The sequence below is a fragment of the Poecile atricapillus genome, chromosome 1 (genome assembly GCF_030490865.1).
Source record: "Poecile atricapillus isolate bPoeAtr1 chromosome 1, bPoeAtr1.hap1, whole genome shotgun sequence".
NCBI classification, from domain to species: Eukaryota; Metazoa; Chordata; class Aves; order Passeriformes; family Paridae; genus Poecile; species Poecile atricapillus.
Window position 1 is genome coordinate 25865855 of NC_081249.1, and position 18338 is coordinate 25884192.

Consider the following 18338-nt stretch of genomic DNA (forward strand, 5'->3'; position numbering starts at 1 on the left):
CTTCATGTTGCATGTCTGTCCTTTCTTGTGTTTTGGGCCTGGCTCATACCCCACAACCCTCTTTTCCATTTTTCCATTCTTATCCCTTCTGTAGGGAGGCCTGGGTCACATGCACGTGATTTTTTTTATTTTTTTTTGTGTTGAACTTTGCAATGCTTGGGTTTCAGATGTCTTCCAGAAGTGATCTGCTTCACTGATTTGGTGCTGGACTATACAAAAGTAATTACAGAAGCTGCATGGAAAGGCCTTTTGTTTTGTTTTGGTTTTTTTTTTTTAATGATGGAGGTCTGCAAAATCAGTCTTGAAAGCAGCCACCTGTGTGCACTGTTGAGGCTTTGCAGGAGCTTCAAAATAGCTATCGGATTTAATCGTCTTAAAACATACATCTGCTTGAAACTTCAAAGGCAGTGCTCCTTTCACAATTAAAATTGTCAGTTGCTGTTTATAACAAAATTACCCTGTTGGGTAAATCTATAACAACTTCATTAGGAGGTATTCATCATGGTTACTTAACAGGAAATTAAATCCAAGTAGATAGGAAGAGAACTTGCCTCTTCTTTCCTAGAGCATTGCCTTCACCTTGCACTTAGGTTCAACAAATTCTGCAGGTATAGGACATTGGCAGTGCTCTCCATCTCTGCAGACAGGCAGCTGGGGAAAGTTTCTTGAGCCTTAGAAAACCACAGCCATGCCTTTTTCTCCTTCTGTGTGTGTGATGGTACAAGACTGAATGCTGAAGCTACAAGTCTTGAAGGTTTTCTTGGTGGGTTATTGCAAAATGCTTTTGATCTGCCACAAGCTGGGGTTGGGGTGGGGGGAGGAGGAAGAGAAGGGACACGTGGAGTAGATGTTCTGTGAGCCCTTTGAAACTGGACACCTATTATATGTTTGTCAGCAAGTCGGTGGTATGAAGTGACCCAAGTGATCTCTCAGGGACTTGTGTCCTCTAAGCGGAGCAAAGCACGTACTCCTGTTTTACGGTCACTGAACAAAGGCACTCTCCTTGGAGCTTTCTGCAGAGAAATGTCTTAGATGTTCCAAGTTCTGATTTAAAGAGAAACTGCTAATATTCTGATGCTTGTTCCCATGATAAATAAGTTAAGAACTAGAACATGCCATGTACTCACTGACTTTCAGAAAGTAGCATGTATTTTTCTTCTTTCAGTTGAATTAGTGTAAGAATTGGGATTTGTGTGCTTGGCCACAGGTACCTCTGAGTTAAACAAATGGGACTTGTGTAGTGTCCTCATGCTGGTGGGCAGCATCTTGCGTTTGTGCATGGAATAATGCATTGGCGAGATGGGAGTTTGGGTTTATCATGACAACAACTTGAACAAGGGGAGATTTATCAGCCCCTTGAAATAAGAGGTCAAGTACAAAACCACCTCATTCTCCACAGAGCACTGCTTAGAGCTATCAGCTTCTATTGTGTTTCAGGCTTAATCTAAAAATGAAACCTGGCTTGTCATTCTCTGGGGTCTTGGAAAAAATCTCTGAAATGTGATCTGAGTGAAAATAGATACAGTGAACTGTTCTAGAGAAGTATAAGCTGCTCTCCATGCTGCCTTAGAGGACACCATGTTCAGGCCAGTATTTTATTTGATGTCTCACGGATGGAAAGAGGAATGAGTGGGAAAGAAAGCTGGGGTTGTGGGGGCAGTATGAGGGGGCAGGAGGAAAAGTTTAGATGTCTGAGCAAAAGCTCCATTTTCAGGAATGTAGGTGGTTTGGTGGGAGTTTTAGAGACTAAGAAAATTATGCTTTTGCTAATAATGATCTCTAGGCAACTGGAATTCTATAACATGGAGGTTTTCTCACGTTTACATTAACACTCCTCAGACTCTGACTTTTCTTTGGTTATAGTCACTGAAAATATGGAAATCTTGCATTCAGCATTAGACATCAAGTTTGTAGAGAAGGAACAACAAGCCCCTTTTCAAATTTCATGCTGTATAAAAGTTGAGGGCCTCTGTTTTTCTCCTGTTTGCAAAGGGGAAGTGTGGGATGCATAAGGTCCAGGTTTCTATAGGACATGTGATGCAGCTCAGGTGAGGTTGCTTACAGCCAGGTGCTCTGCCCATACCTCATTTAATTTCTGTTGTTTCCTTGTCCTCGTGCTCTGTTCAGACAGTCCATGGATGGCTTGGTGTGCACTGGGCCCACAGCTCTGAAAAAGAAGAGAATTTGGCCGAGTACTTGAAGCACTTCCTGCACTTGAATGCAGAGTGGGTAGGAACAGGCAGTGGGGAAGGTTACTCAAGCCTTGGGAGCTCAGCTACCCTCTGTCATCCTAGGTTTATCTTTTTATAGTTTTTGTTAGAGGTCTTAAAATATAATCCACAATTCTGAGCAGACTAACAAAAGTAAGCTTCTTACGTATTTCTGCCCCAAAAGGAGGAAGGAAGATAGCTGAGTGACTTCATTTAAACGTGTAAGCATTCCTTGAAGAAGAAGTGGCTACCTAGAGGATGAAAAGTCGAATAAATAAGAAATTGTTTCTCTTATGAAATGCATTTGATTTTTTTTCCTTTGTAGAGGCCTCAGGTTAGGTCTTGCTAAATAGTCTTGCATTTTCTTTGAAATTTGTATTTTCTACATAAGCGTGTTGATGACTTTTAATGCTTCGTGAAAGGCTTTTAAATACAAAATGAGTCCCTTTATCTTGAAGGACTACTTAGTATTCAAGTTAAATGTTGATCACAGTACAACTCCAAATGAGAAAAGATTTAGTCTTTAAATTGATTTTGACTTAAAACATGTGAGGGTATTCTACATACCCTAGAGAGAGATTAGAATGGGGCTTTGTTGCTGATGATTTTTCCTTTTCATCCTTCTGAACAAAATGTAAAAGGACTGGGAGAAGGGCAAGAGTAGAAGTACAATATCTCTGTAGGAAAAGCTTGAGTAATTTCATGGACTTTACTGAAATCCTAAAGTGTTTTATTGTTTTAATTACACGACTCATTCTTTGTGGCATTCACTTGGTAACGTATACGAAAGTGGGACTTTTGTTTATACAAACTCAAGTTCATGTGCAGTTGCCTTGAACTCTCTGGAGATAAAGTAAGGGTCTGATGACCCTCAGAGGATGCACATCTCTCTTACTCCAGGGAATGCTGAAGTCATGTGGGTCATCAAACAGATTCTTAGCTTAGACATCTCAGTTTCATGGATGGAAGGAACCTGGGCGATAATGTGTGTCTGATGTATTTTGCACTTTCTCCTTGAATTGGGCAATGGGAAGAATGGCTGGCCAGCATTGCAAAGCATAAAAATTTGGAATAATGCTGCAGACAGATACATGCACCTGAAATAAGATTCTCATCAGAGCAACACTGATGGTTTAAATACCATTCAGAGTATTTTAATCCATTCTAAAATAAAGAGATACTGTTATTGAGATATTGGTATCCAGTTCAGTCCAATTCTCCTGCAGGGGATGAGCCCTTAGATCATCATCTGGACTCTGCTGCCTCTATTGACGTGGGTGTACTGAGCTTGGTGAATTACTAAGTTTAAACTTGCTATCCAGGCTGGATATTAAACAGTTTTTCTTTAAGGGCATTGGCATGAAGTGTCATCATGTTTATGGAAAATAAGTGTGTGAAGTCCTAGTAGGTGCTAAATTGGGAGCAGTTTTTCCCACACAAATATATTTTATTTCTCAGTGACTTAAATGGAACAATGATGAAAGCACAGTAGACTGCTGCACTGATTAAATGCTGAGGGAGGTAATTCACAGGACAATCTGAAAATATTGGACAAATAGTCTTAGAAGTGAGATATATTTAAATATTTGTGTTACACATGCCTAGAAAAAAATACTCTTCACCAGGGAAATGGATGAAGAAATTGCATCCTGTGTCAGCAGCAGTGATCTAGTAACAGAGCATGGATTGAAGGTGATAGGGACCCTGGGAGTTTGGTTTAAGTGCCTTGGTGAAGTGGCTGCAGAAAGTGGATTTAAGTTTCTGAGATAACTCTGTCCCTTATGTAATCTGGTTACTTTTTAAGATAATAATTAACTACTGCCTTTGCAATGTTATTCTTGAATTAAAGGGGGATTTTTAATGGAAAAATGAAGTAAATTCAGTGAAGTGTGTGTGCAAAGAGACTGAAATAGGACTCTTGCTTTTAAAAACTGTTCTTTTGTCTGACTTTCTTAAGCAGTGTTTCAGGAAGCATTTGCACCTTAATTAAGGAGTAATGTGGAGTTAAGAATTAAGGATGTTAAGAATATTATTACTTACGTACAGTTCATGGGCCCACAGGTAGAGAGATCCTGGCTGCAGTGTAGTTTACCAGTGCCTCTGTGTCCTGACAAATGAATCCAAATTCTGCTCCTGCTTTTCCTTGGGTATTTCACCAACTTTGCTGTCTGCAATCTAATTTAAAGCAAACAGAAAAACTCAAACTCTCAAGGAGTATTGGTTCTAGCATATGAAGCTGAGGTTTGGGAGCAGTTGTTCAGATCTGTAAATGTCAAAAGGAGGTTTCAGTCTTGGGCTTTTTCCATGGTGTATCAGCCTAGTTTTATGCTGGCTGAGAGTATGAGTTTATCTCTGGATGCTTTGAAATAATAAGAAAAGCTACTTCTGTCTTCAGAGTCACTGCAGTGATCCAAGTGGAGATATATCCATCAGGGATGCTTTGACTTGTTGGAACATCTTGTATTAGCTCATAAACCAAAAGAAAAAGTTGTGATTGTTTGGGGTTTCTCTTTTCCTCTTTTTTTTTATGTTTTTCTTTTTCTAGTCAATCTTGGTCAGTAGTTTTATGAATGTGCAAGCTGCCTCTCTTCATGGAAGTGTGACAAACATACGGCGACTATCTCTCAGTCCTCATCTATTTTTTTTCCCCAATTTCTTTGCACATGGAGTTCCTACTCTGTTTTCTTAAGATCCAAGTTCACATTACTGCTCTTAAAATCAAGACAACCAGTGGATCAGAAAATAATTAAGGACTAAGGTCATAAATTATTGTCTCTAACTGCATGCTTGCGTATAATTATTTCTGCTAAGTCTTTAGGACTTTCCATTCTTTAAAGAAAGGCAATAAATTAAAAAATTATTCCTATTAGAGTAATTGCTTGCTTCTTATCATCTGCTTTTCAGTTCACCTTGCACAGGAACAGGGAGAAAAACTGCTGGAAGTTTCTGGGATTCTTCTCTCCTGCAGAGAAGACTTCCCCATCCTTGCCCCAATACTTGGGGTAAAAAGTGGGGAACTTCACACTTTGCTAAGCAGATTTAAGAAGTAAAATCTACTTAGTGTCTCAGATATAAGGGTAATTGAAAGAATTCCCCCTGCTCCCACAGAATTAAAAAAAAAAAAATCACTAAGAAGTGTTTTTTTTTAATTAAACCCACTGTGCTGTTCAGGTACCTGCATGTGCACACTTGTGCCTGTCATTGCACATGGCATGACAGACTGTTGCAGAGGCAGAAGCAGCTTGAAGCTGTGTCCTATTTGCTACGTACATTATTTACTAGAAGAACGTGCATTAGTACAGCTGCAAGTGTTTGCCACTTTCTGTGTGACAAGGAGGATGTGTGCAATGAACCTGTCCAGTTCAGCAGCTACAGAAAGAGTTGAGCAATTTGCTTTTAACTCCATTACCCATCCTCTGACAAACACTGCAAAGCCAAAGTCTGGAAACAGGCAAAGAGAACTGAGGAAATGGCAGTCTGTTGGCTAAAATAAAACAAAGTTGCTCTCTTTAAACTGGGGAGAAGATGCACCTTACTGTAATAGTTGAAGGATGTTTTATCTGGAAATCTTCTCTTCTGTTGAAGCATTGCAGTAAGTGCCATAGAGAGTACTTTATTCTTCATGGGTGATTCCTGAGGGATCTGGTGCTAAATGATGTCTTTTTTTGCCTTTTTTTAAGCTGATAACTCTTTTATGTTAAGAAGGCTTTTTAAATTGAATTTACTTTGTTCAAGTCTATAAAACTGACACTTTCAAATGTAATACAGAGAATGCAGACTTATTGCTAATATCCATGGTCTGGAGTGATGCTTTTACTCAATTTAATCAGCAGCTAGAAACAGATGCACTAGAAACACTTGGATTTTGATGCTCACAGGACAAATGAAGATTGTGCATCTGTGTCTTTCCTAAAGCATTGAATTTGCCCAGGGAGATGTATATCTCCCCTACTTGGGCCTGGTGCTTTTGAGATAGACTTGGAAAAGCCTGTCAGGCTCTTTGTGCTTGGAGATTATTTTTCTTGCCTATATGCCTTCTGGTGGAGGGTGGGAACAAACCCATCTCTGGATGTGGGGTAATTTCCTGAAGAGTCAGGGGAAACGAGGACAGGTATCCTGGGAAGAATACAGGGATGCAGTCCAGTTTTAGGGTTATGGTGAGGAAGGTCAAGGTGAAACCGGAGCTGAACTTGGCAAGGGATGCAAAGAATAATGAGAAGGGATTCTGTTGGTATGTCAGGCAAAAAAAGGAAAGTTGAAGAAAGTGTACCCCTGCTGATGAGCAAGGCCAGCAAACTGGTAACAGTGGATGAGGAGAAGGCTGAGGTGCTCAGGCTTCACTGGCACTGAAGGACTGGATGCCATCCAGAGGGACCTGGACAAGCTCAAGAAATGGCCCCCTGGGAATCTCATGTGGTCTAACAGGGCCAAAGGCAGAGTGCTGCATGTGGCTGAGGGCAACCACTGGTATTGATCTGGGCTGGGGAATGAACTGCTCCAGAGCAGCCCTGTTGAGAAGGACTTGGGGTGCTTGTAGACGAGGCAGTGTCCAGGTGCTGCTGGACACAATCCAGCCATGTGCACCTGCAGCCCAGAAAGCCCATTCACATCAAAAGCAGTGTGGGCAGCAGGTCAAGGGAGGGGATTCTGCCCTTCTCTCTGGTGAGAACCCACCTGGAGAGCTGCATCCAGCTATGGGGTCTCCCACGTCAGGAAGATGTGGACATGGTGAAGTGAGTCCAGAGGAGGGCCATGAAGATGGTCACAGGGCTGGAGCACATCTCCTGTGAAGACAGGCTGAGATGGTTTGGGTTGTTCAGCCTGGAGTAGAGGAGGCTCCAGGGATTCCTTCCAGTACCTAAGGGAGCCTGTGGGAAATCTGGAGAGGGACTTTCTTCAAGGTCATTTGGAGATGTAAAAAAGGGACAAAATTTTTAAACTGAAGGATTGGTTTTAGATTAGATGTAAGAAAATAGGGGCTTTTTGTTTGGTCGTTTTTTGTTTTTTTTACAATGGGGCCGTGAGACATTGGAACAGGTTGCCCAGAGGAGTGGTATTTCCATCTCTGGAAACATCAAGGTCAGGTTGGATAGGGTTCTGAGCAACCTGAGTGAGTTGCTTGTTGCAGGAGGCTTTGTGACTTTATAAGTCCACAACTTTTGAGCTCCCAGCTGCCTTTAACAATGATTAATTATTTGGAAAGATCAGGATGTTTCCTCATATGGACAAAATCTTTCACAGTTAGTGCTATTTTCATTGTTATTTCAAGAAGGAGGTGATTTTTGTTTATGTTAAAAAACAAACCTCCCTGTACTTCTCTGGCATAAACTGAGGAGCTTATGAGTGTTTAAGTACCTGCTTGCTCTCTTACCTGTAAATACACATATAATAAGCCTGGTAATTTCTAGGTCCTGCTAGGCTAAAGGAACTGTTACCCCTTCTGCTTAGGTAGAGGGTGGTGATGCAGATGGTGGGTGCTGTGTCAGAAACCAAAGCATCTCCTCTTCCTGCCAGATTTCAGGTGTCAAGATTTCATTCAGTTAATTTGTCTATGGAAAATTTGAACTGTAATTTCAGCCTCCCATATAATGGCAATCATAGTATCTTGTCCATTTTTATCATTATCTTTTTTTCTTTCACTTATTTGGCAACCCATGTTCTGGTGTGTTCTTTCATCTAGCTAAACTTGGTTTTAGAAGGTGCATTTAAGATAAATATTGACTTGTTCTGCTAAGAATACAGTGATATTGATTTTTTTTTTTTGCCTTTATGCAGATCACATGTGATTTGATATTTGTATACTGGTTTTATCTTAGGTTTTTTTTTTTATATTGGCTTCCTGACCTTTGATATGAGCATTTTGAGAAACTACAGGGACCTCAAACTTTTTACTTTGGGTACTATACCATGGATGACTATTATAAACTCCATATTTTTTTCTTCAAATAAAATCAAAGATATTAAAATCCATATGTAACACTTATCCTTAACATTTGAGCCTTTTCTTTCAAGTAGCTAGTTTTTTCCTTATGTTTTGCAGAAAATTATTTTCTGTTTGTTTTCATATTTCAGAAATCAGCTCACAGAGTTTTCATGTCTGACTACTGGTATCGGACCCTGATCCTGTGCAAAGAAGCTGGAAGCTGCAACTGTTTTGCAACAGCCAACCAGCCTGATGAAGAGAAAGAAGAAGATACCAACCATCAGGTTGTGGTGTCAGATACCATGCAGCTTGTGCAAGATCAGCAAGAGGTGACAGAAATCACAGCAGGTGAGAAAAATACAACGTGTTTTGAAACTGGCTGCTGCCAGACTGTTAAGAAGAGGACAGATGGCTTAAAGAATTTTAGCATTTGTATCTTTCTCTAACAATGAGAGTAGGGCAGGGAGCCCAAGAAAAGGAATAGCTGAGTATTCACCAGAGGGGGCTGATGTCACTGCAAAAACAAATGTTTAATAGCAGCCAATGAAAACTTGTACTTGGAAGGACTGATGCTTGTTATAAGAAATTAAAATCATTACATGAATTAATTGTTTAGCAAAAAATAGCTATCCCAGAGAAACCTGACCTACCTTTCTACAGTTTTAAAATCATAGTTTGTAGAAACTGCTGAGAAGCAAGTGAAAAATACCTCTGCACCATATCACATTACTTTTGTTGCTGTGGACCATTGTGGGAAATAAAAAAAGTAGAAAACCCTCAGAAGCTGTGTGAAAGCAAATCTCAGAATAGAAGAATGCAAGAATACAGGCATGCAAGAACAGGAAACAATAAAGCTGTGTTTTTGAACTGTGTAGAGATAGGCCTTAGAAAATATAGTAAGCAAGATAATAGAAAAATGTAAGTTTAATAATAGAGCTTTATCCATTGTTTCTAAACTATGACAAGCAGACACTGATAGAAGCAAAGTGTATGTGTAGTTTTAATGATTTGCTTAAGCAAATGCTTGTAAGCTTTTAACATTATGCTATTAGCTAGAAAGTTTTTAAAAAGGCATTGTAACCAAGGAAGTTTAACTGTTATGGCACGAGCTTTCAACGTCTTTCGTGTCTCACCTTCTATTGATGAGGCTGATGCTAAATAAAAAGCTCCAAGAGTGCCTACCTGCAGCCCCCTCCTGTTACTGATAAAAGATCCAACAGACCATAAGCAGAAAACCATAGTGAGTACTAGTTTGTAGTTGCTGGGACTAAGAATACATTTTTTTTACTGTACCATCTGATTTTATATTTACCTCTGCAGGAGGTTGTCACATAGTTCATATAGGAATGGAAGCTTTGCCTTGATGCAAGTGCAGATGGACTGTAATTTTATAATTTGATTAGCAGTTGCGTCTAATGGCATTTGATCATTATTAGCACATCTTCATTTCATTTTGAAAAATACTTTTATAAAGTCTCCTAGGTAATTAAATTTAATTAGGTAATTAAATACCTAAATATATTTATGCAAACCTCTCTAAGCTGGAAAGCTGTTCCAAAACTGGAAAGGTGGAATTCACTAAAATACAGTTTTGCTGCACAATTATAAAACAGGATATGACTCTTTTGTCCTAGCTGGAATGAACAAATGATGTTGCTACTGCAGAATGATTCACAGTCTGCTCTGACTTAACAGGAAGTAGTGATTACAGTAATCATTTTGATTTTGTACCAGTGACGTCTCAGCCAGAAGGAGGTTTCTTTTGAAGGCAACAAGGAAAGATGGAAAAAAAACCTCTGCAGTAATTCCAGAGGATGATGTCAGGGTTGATCAGATATGATTTCTGTGATATAAGGTGTGTGTATCTAGACTACAACAGAAAACTGAAGGGAAATCACACATATTCTGACTTTCTAGTGGAGACCTGTGCTAGTTATGGAAGAAGGTGAAAATCTGCTTGTTTTAATTTTCTTGTTGTCCATAACTATTAGAATAGAAGCAAGAAAATATGAACTTGATTCCTGCAGAGAAGATTTAGACCTAATTGGGGCAGTTGTTAAACAGACTACCTAAAGAGTTTGTGCACTCTCCACTTGTTCTTAATGAAATCTCCAGTGAAACAAACCACTGCTAGAGGCGAGCTGGGTGTACTTGATTCCATCCCAGTGATTTAAGCCAGTCTAAGAGCAGTATGCTTCTGTGGTAGAAAAAGAATCAAGTCCTGGGAAGGCAGGCCTGGAGTAGGAAGTCAGAGGAAAGATGGTTCTGTATTGTGTCGTCTGGAGGGTTTCAAATGGGAAATTGCTACTTCACCTCCCCAGAAATTCCGGGGAGAGCTGTTGAGTTCAAAGTTGCTTGTTTATTCTCTGCTGAAGTGTCAGTGAATCAATGGCTGACTGGCTAATCAAGAAAAGAGGTTTAGTAAACTGCAGGGATTGAAATGAAAGCAGTGAAGGCAGACCAGGAGCTGAGTGTAGAGATGTACTTCACAGGCATGAGACTGCCTATATTAGCCTGCACATGCTTGACTATGCTAATTTCATCTTTTAGCTGTGACTGCTGCCCTTCTATCACTGCAGCATATGTAAAAGGGACATGAGGTTTAGTGAAAGAAGTTCTGGACTAAGTTTCCTGGCCTGAGAAGTAGCAGATTTTTCACTGGGGATTACATCCACGTCTGGCATGACAGCTCAATTGCAAGCCATTAATTGAAACTGCAAAGGACATGATGACACTCCTCATCCCTGGAAAAAGTGGGATGTATTTTAAAAAAAATAAATAATTTTTTGTTGTCTTTTGACTTGAAGACAGCAGTGTGTAGACTGGGAAAGGAGCTTTCCCAGAACTAGGCAGAGACTACATGAGAAACTTAGTGGTAGATAATTTTCTGCTAAAGTTTATGAACTCTGCAGGTAAATGAAGTATGAAAGGTTTTGTGCCATATTTAATACTGTTGTTGCTAGTATGGAGGATTGACTGAATCATTGTTTATGGATATTTTATTGGGGTTTGATTTTCAATAAATCATTGCTTTTAATTCATGCAATTTACATATTAAGATTTTCTGACTTTATCACGGGACTGCTAACAAGTGTCTGCTCTGAAAAGAACTACAGTGGTATAATGTGGTGAACATTTAAGATTAGAAGATGTTTTACTAGTTTTAATACTTATTCAAATATTTATTTCAAGAAAACAAGTATTTTTTCTGTTGGTAAAGGGATCCACAGTGCCTTGTTCTGTGAAAAAAATCCTTACAGTCTCCTCGTGGGAGAGAGATGCTGCCATGGAAGATCATGTTGGAGTCTTCTCCCTTGTTATTTTTGACTTCTAAAAGCAAACGTGAGGAGTGTTAGTCTCCCATGCAGACTAATAATACTGTATGATGAAGAGCATCTTTCTGCTTTTATTTAAACCATATGTTGCTATTGCTGAAGTTTTAATTCCCTCTCCCTCCCCAGGAACTCATCTGCTGTGCTGTTGATACTATATTAACGGCAATATTTTTACTGTACTGCCTTCATGGAAGTTGTAATTAATATCAGGTCTTCATTGTGCCTGTAAGGGTTCACACAGAGAGAAGATACTGCATCTTGAAAGCTTTAAGAGTAGAGTTTGAAAGCAATAGATGAACAAGCATGCAAAATTCAGCTTGAGGCAGAGCACAAGTGAGATTGAAACATAATAACATCAGAACAACTTGCGTGTACTCTTGTCTCAATTCAAATGGTGTGTGTAATTCAGCCTTCCCTCTCCTGTCTTCGGCAGATCCTGGAAAATGGAACGATCCTGGAAATGAATGGAGGCATGGAAGACAGTCATGGGTCTTTACTAATAATAATAATAATAATTATTAATAATTATTAATTATAATTAATATATAATATATATATAATATATATATTATATATATAATATATAATTAATTAATAATTATAATAATAATAATAATAATTTAAAAATCCAATATTTCTATATTTTCTCAGTGACTGTTACATTTTTCTACCTGTGTGGCATTGGATTTAAGGAGTGATGTGCTTGGAAGCCTATTTACATAGAATTGTGGGTCTTTTTCCTCTCTAGTGATCATCCCCTTCAGATGGTTGATGTCTTTTCTTTATTTGGATTTTTTTTTTCCCCTGTTCAGGTCTTTTTAGAATGTAATCTTTTCATGCAAGGGTTTTAGCCTCCTGCCGTGATGCAGCAGAGGAAACTTTTTGTAGTCTCAAGATTTGGTAGTGTTACATCCATCCATACACACACACACACGTATATATATATCTATATAAATATAAATATATAATAGATATAATAGATATGTTATATATAATAGATATGTATAATTATATATAATATAATTATATTGATATATAATTTATATATAATTATATATAATATATATTATATATATATTATGTATATATACACATAATACAGTCAGAGCTTTTACAAAAGTAAGGAACTACCATGACTCTGCCCAGGTTTAGAAGAATCCAAGAATACAGGTGATAACTGACTGAAGTCTGAAGTCTCCTTAATCCAAATTTACCTAAAATGACATACTTAAGGAGTAGGAAAATTTTTTTTTAATTATTTCAAATTTAAAAATGTGTGCCATTTTATCAATTTACCTGATTTTTTGGCATTTTTGCATCTGAAATTACAAGGCAGCTGAAATGTCAGCAAAGTGACAGTGATGTGCCAATTCTAACACTTGTAACAGTGCTGCAATGCACATTATCAGCTGTTGCACTCACAGGCACTTGAAATTCTCATCTGTTACACTCATGCTCTTTGGAAGAAATGTGTATCATCTCAAAATGTTAAATTGCATTGTTTTCCATACCGAAACACCCTTTTAGGCACTGTTCAGTGGCATTATTAAAGGTGACAGCTTTAACTGAATTATATACATCTGCAACATCAGTGGAACAGGATGCTCAGGTTACATTATCAAGATCACTGATGACTCATCACCTGCATCAGAAGAGGGAAAAATCAACATTCCTCTTAAACACTTGTACATCTGGTAACTTCAGTTATACTCAGAACCCATAGTATAACTTCAGCTACATCTATTAGCCCTTTGCTTCCACTAGTCAGAACTGTGTAAATATTCAAAAGTAATGTACAAGGGAAACATTGTGGGTATTCATTGTTCCAATAACGATACTATTTCAAATTAAGTGACTTTTCAGAAAAACAATGGTTAATGCTGTTTGGATTGAGTCCTCTCTATTCTTTGAGAGTGTATAAAGGCAACCTTTAAAAATCTTAATTAAAAACTAAGGAACTGAAAACTGACTCTTAGAAGCTTTATTCTTTTATTGGTACCTAGAAGAGTGCTATTGCTTTTTTGGAGAGAAGTCTTTAATTTATGCAATATATTTAGAAAGTTCTTGGTTCTTGGAGCTGTTTTATATTCTCCAAGAAGCTTTATCAGATTCAATGTCTTAACAGAAGTTTAATTTTAATTGACAAAGTTGTGTACATTGCAGTATGCTTCCACTAATGACTTCATGAAAATATTTTCTGTTCAGGGGATAATTTATAAACTAGATTGATAGAGCTAGAAGGCACATGTGAAAAATGAGGCTGTGAATATCATACAGTATTTTTTGTTACGAGGTTGTTTGTGTACACAAAAAAATCCCAACCAAAGTGTCAAGACCAAAATATGTGAGGCAATTCAAGATTCCCTCTTCGTTAGAATTCCAGAGGCATCTACAAGAAGACCTCTTTGTTTCATGGGTGTGTCACGAATGTACTGTCATCAGATTAACATTGGTATGTCTCCTGTGGAATGAAGATGGCATTACAGACTTCAGCCTCAGTCTGCTTCTCAGTTGTGCAGGTGCTAAATAGCCCATGACCTTTTTTACCTTTAAATACAAGCCAGCTAGGGCAGGAGTCTCTAAGCCATAATACACAAGCCACTTAGCGATACACGGTCCAGCACGTAGCTGGGAGCTATTGTTGTCCCTGGTGGCATCTGTCACAGTGCTCAAGGAGGGGGAACCTGGGATTTGTTTTCTTTTTTTATGAACATAGATCTGGGCTCAACATAATTTGGCAGAAAAGGGCGTTTGTTTTGCTGTGCACTTTTCTTCATCTGCTTGGTGTCAGTGGGTTGTCCTTCAAAGACCGGTTGTGTTTGGCCATTGAGCTTATAAAAAAATCTGTGTAGGGCTTTCTGTTTGGTACTAGTGTTTTGAGTGATGTGAAGTGGATGTCCAAGTAAGACACAACGTATATTATGTGTGCAGGGTTAGCATTTGCCATTGATGGAGGCTTTTTTGTCTATAAATGTCTTTACAAGCCTGTTCCCTTGCTGGCTGCTGTAGGACTGGTAGTGGTCTCAGCATGGGTTTGTGAGCCAGTGTTTTTATGTGTTAGCTAGAGGAGCTGCTTTTCATTAAAACTGAATTTCAACTGAGGGAATTTGGAAAACTCTTATGAGCTTTACTCCTCAAAATGAGACATGCTTAAAACTAATTGGAATAATCTATCTAACAACATGGAAAAGAAAGCCTTTACGTGGTAAACCTCTTCTGTGTCGTGTTGCTGCTTTGAGTAATAGAGCAGTGAAATCCAGTCTGATTAAAATCAGTAGGAGTCTTGTCAGGATTTTCATCTTAAGACTTCTAAGCTATACAAGCTAGCCACCCTCTTAAATGAAATTAATATTAAGCATCTTACTGTAATTCCTTATTTCCTGGGAATTACACCAGATATCGAATGTATAAAAATAACTTGTTCAGTTCAAGAAGTTAGAGCAGAAAAGCTTCATTAGTGTGAAAAGGCATTGCCAGCTAAAAATGAGCTATGCAGAGATAGTTTGGTAATGTCAGCAGTAAAGTTCTATGTGTGTGTATATATGTATGTGTCTGTCTGTCTCTCTGTAATTAAGTGCCACACTTGATGGATTTTCAGTTCAGCTGCTGCTTGCTGAAAAGAACATTTTCAGGAAATGGTCCTGCCTGAAATTGCTCTTAGCTTCTGTCAAAGGCATGAAAGCATTTTTAATTTTTTCTTCAAAGCTCTTTGAACTCTATTGAGAAATATTTCAGAGAGATGTCACAAGCACAAGTTATAGGTGTTTTTTGGTTTATAGTCTATTTAAAATCTATAGCCATTTAATCAGAAGGGAAAGCAGTAAAGGTTTATTAAGAAAATTCCTAGATTTTGTGATGCATCCGAATGTAGTGAATCTTTCTCTTTTTATTTAAATCATGCTTTGCTTTTCAGATATTCTCAGTGCAGGATGAAGCAATATATGCTTGCTGAAGCAAAAGCAGGAAAGCTTTGTCAATTCTATTTAGTCCTTGACATGAGTACCTTTGTGCTTTTGGTGCCTCAGGTGGCTCCAAAGAAATTGGAAAAGTGTCTAAGCAGCAGTATAATTGAAATTCAAGAGGGGCTACATGTCTAACCTGCTTAGGCATTCTGTAAATCCCATTTTCCTGCATTTGTAGGCAGTGGATATCTTTGTAAATCTGCTTGATTATAATAAGTTAACAGAAAAACACCAAGCTCTGTATTAGAAACTGGCTTATTCTGTAAGTGCAGGCTGCTTGCTGGATTTGGCACTTGATTCTCAGGTTGGGAAGATGGAGAAGTTGTGAATGTAAATATTTGGTCTTGGACAGGTGCAGTAGGAATCATCTGAGTGACACAGTCTCATGTGCTGCCTTAATACCACATCAGTGGCATCTACATATCTGTAGGGTAAAATGTGGGGTTACACAGACTCACTGGCTTCCAGCTGGACTGTTTGTGCTGGACCATTTGTCATGGAAATAAATTGCTTTGCCTCAGTTCTAGCCTATACCCCGATTAAATGTTGGGTTCAGTTGTTGCCTCTGGCACTGAGGAATTACTCAGGGCTGTTTCATGCAAATGCACGGATTTCTGGGGCTAATCAATGCACTCTCTTTCAGTGTTTAGGAAGTCAAACCCTCATTATATAGGAGGAGGGAACTTCGGTAACAGAAAGAGTTGAGAATAATGAAATAAAATATCCTAATTTTGCCTTCAGCTATAGCTGGAGGCAATTTAAGTTGTTTAGTGAGAAGTTGTATTTTTTCAGCTCAGCTTATATCTGTTTAAGTCTATTTGTTGATCATGGAGGGAATTAGAAAAGTTGCGATTCTTTAAAATTATTTGTTGCACATAATTACATTATTGTAGTCTTCCAATGTCATCTGAACTAATTATTGAACAGACTAATATATTTTCAATGGACAGTGCTAAACAACTCTTTATATAGAGAAGAGGGAAGTAAATTTGATGTTGTATCTGGAGTCTGTCAGTTAAAATTTCCTGCTGTCAAATTTGTGCAACCTGTTTTGCAAAGACTTACCTGGGGAAATGTATGTACTTACAAAGTGTGTGAAGGAAAGAGTGGAAGGCCTCATGGTATCCCTGCAACATGTGTCACTTCCATCCGAAAATCATCGTGGGGAAAAACAGCTACACTGAAAATGACAGATTCAGTGGAAAATAAGCCACCTGGGATTAACTGCTGCCAAGGAAACATGCCCAAATGTGAAGGTTTCGGGAAAAACACATTAGTGGTGCTTCTGCTGAGGTTTCTTTGAGGTAGGGAGCAAGTCCTTGAAAACCAGGCAGTCTTGCCAGCAGCTTTTGTTTCCAGTAAGGTGTGTGGATATGTGCATGAGGCCAGGTATGTGCAGAGAATGTATTGGGGACCTCTGTAATGCTGCCAGGAATTGCCAAAAAATTGCCAAATTGAAACAAGGCTGGTGGGCCTAGAAGCAGAGTCAGCTCTCATAATGCTTCCTGAAGTCCTCTTCACTAGCTTTCTTGGTGTTGAGGACAGATTTTTTTTTTTCAAGGTCAGATACTAGATTCAGTTGTTTTTTTCCACATAGACAGGGCTTGCAGCCAGAGGAGTAGGGGGAAAAATATGGAAAAAATACCACATGACACATATTTGCTTTTGTGCTTTTTTCCCCTTCCTACTATAGCTTCTTTTGAGAAACACCTCATTGTAGAACACAGATTTTATGTTTTGCAACCATACTGTATATTGAAATTTGCTGTTTGTGTGCTGTACTGTGCCGCCTCTGTGTGGTTTCAGTGGAGAGCAGTGGTCTCATGTGCTGTACTGTGTATCTGGTCATCCTTCATTGCACAGAAAAGGGCCTGAGCCTGCCCTTTTTACTCTTGCAAAACATGTTTACATAGGAAGTCTATAAATGAGACTATAGAAGGTATCAAAATGACATCTGTGTGTGCAGCCAGGACCAGTCCCAAATGGAGCAGCTGGGTTTTCCTGTTTTACCAACTGGTGGGGTTCCAGCAGTGCTGCTGGACTTGTGTTCACTGCACTGCAAAGATAGAGGCTCCCCAGCAGCCTGTGGGAGAGCAGTGCCAATGTTTGGGGCACTTTGGCAGCCTTTAGGTGTTTGAGGTCCGAGAGGGCATAATTCTTTCAGTAGTTTTTCTGATGAGGACAGAGCTACCTCATCACGGGTTCTTTTGCCATTGCCCAGAGCTGCTGTCATTCTTGAGAGGGCTGGCTGCAGTTTGGTGTGTGTGGTGCTCTTGAGCTGCTTCCTGTGCCCTGCACACACCTTGTTTGGTTTCTCAAAAGGCAGGGTAATCAGCTTCATGCAGAAGGGGTACAGTGGCATTGGGGTTCCCGACATACACCACAGCCAAGTGAATGCAGCACTCTCCCAGAAAAAGTGTTCTCCAGCTTCCTCCTCAGCCTGGAAGTCTGGGTGGATGCTCAGTCTGGCTGCTGAGCTCTTCATGAGTGAAGACACTGTGTTGAAGAATTGAAGAGTCACTAGACCAGTGGGGGTGGCAGCAAGGGGAAACTTGGTTTGCTGTTGAGGCCCCAGCTTGTAATAGGAAAGTCCTGAGATTTTTTTAGTTTCCAGTAGCACTTCTAATAAATCACTTGATTTGTGATGCATTGTGCGTGCTTGGAGCACAGATCCTGTTCTCATCTGATTGCATTTTAAAAGAGGGAATTGTGTAGATGTCAAAATCCAGGTGAGGGCTGTGATTGTGAGCTCTAGCCCATGTGTGCCTTTCATCAGGCAGATGAAACACCAGTCCTTGCAGAGGGGCACCAACAAGGATGAAAGAGGGGCACCAACAAGGATGAGCTTGTCCCACTGTCATTTTCTTTGCATTGCTTAGATGAACACATCAGAAATATGGATTGTCCT

At 39.2% G+C, this 18338-nt stretch overlaps 1 protein-coding gene across 5 annotated transcripts in view; it reads left to right on the forward strand.

Moving 5' to 3' along the window:
- The window catches only part of MCF2L (MCF.2 cell line derived transforming sequence like), a 151928-nt gene that overhangs the window by 1375 nt on the left and 132215 nt on the right, over positions 1-18338 (forward strand). For 3 of the 5 annotated variants that reach the window (XR_009276541.1, XM_058829147.1, XM_058829137.1), the window contains exon 1: positions 8289-8481. Coding sequence is in view for 4 of the 5 variants with exons in the window: in XM_058829147.1 (XP_058685130.1) it covers positions 8304-8481 (178 nt within the window). In the remaining variant the exon portion in view is untranslated. Of the gene's footprint in view, positions 1-8094; positions 8108-8282; positions 8482-18338 lie in introns of those variants that run through there. The other 2 variants (XM_058828789.1, XM_058828727.1) reach the window with 2 other exon arrangements.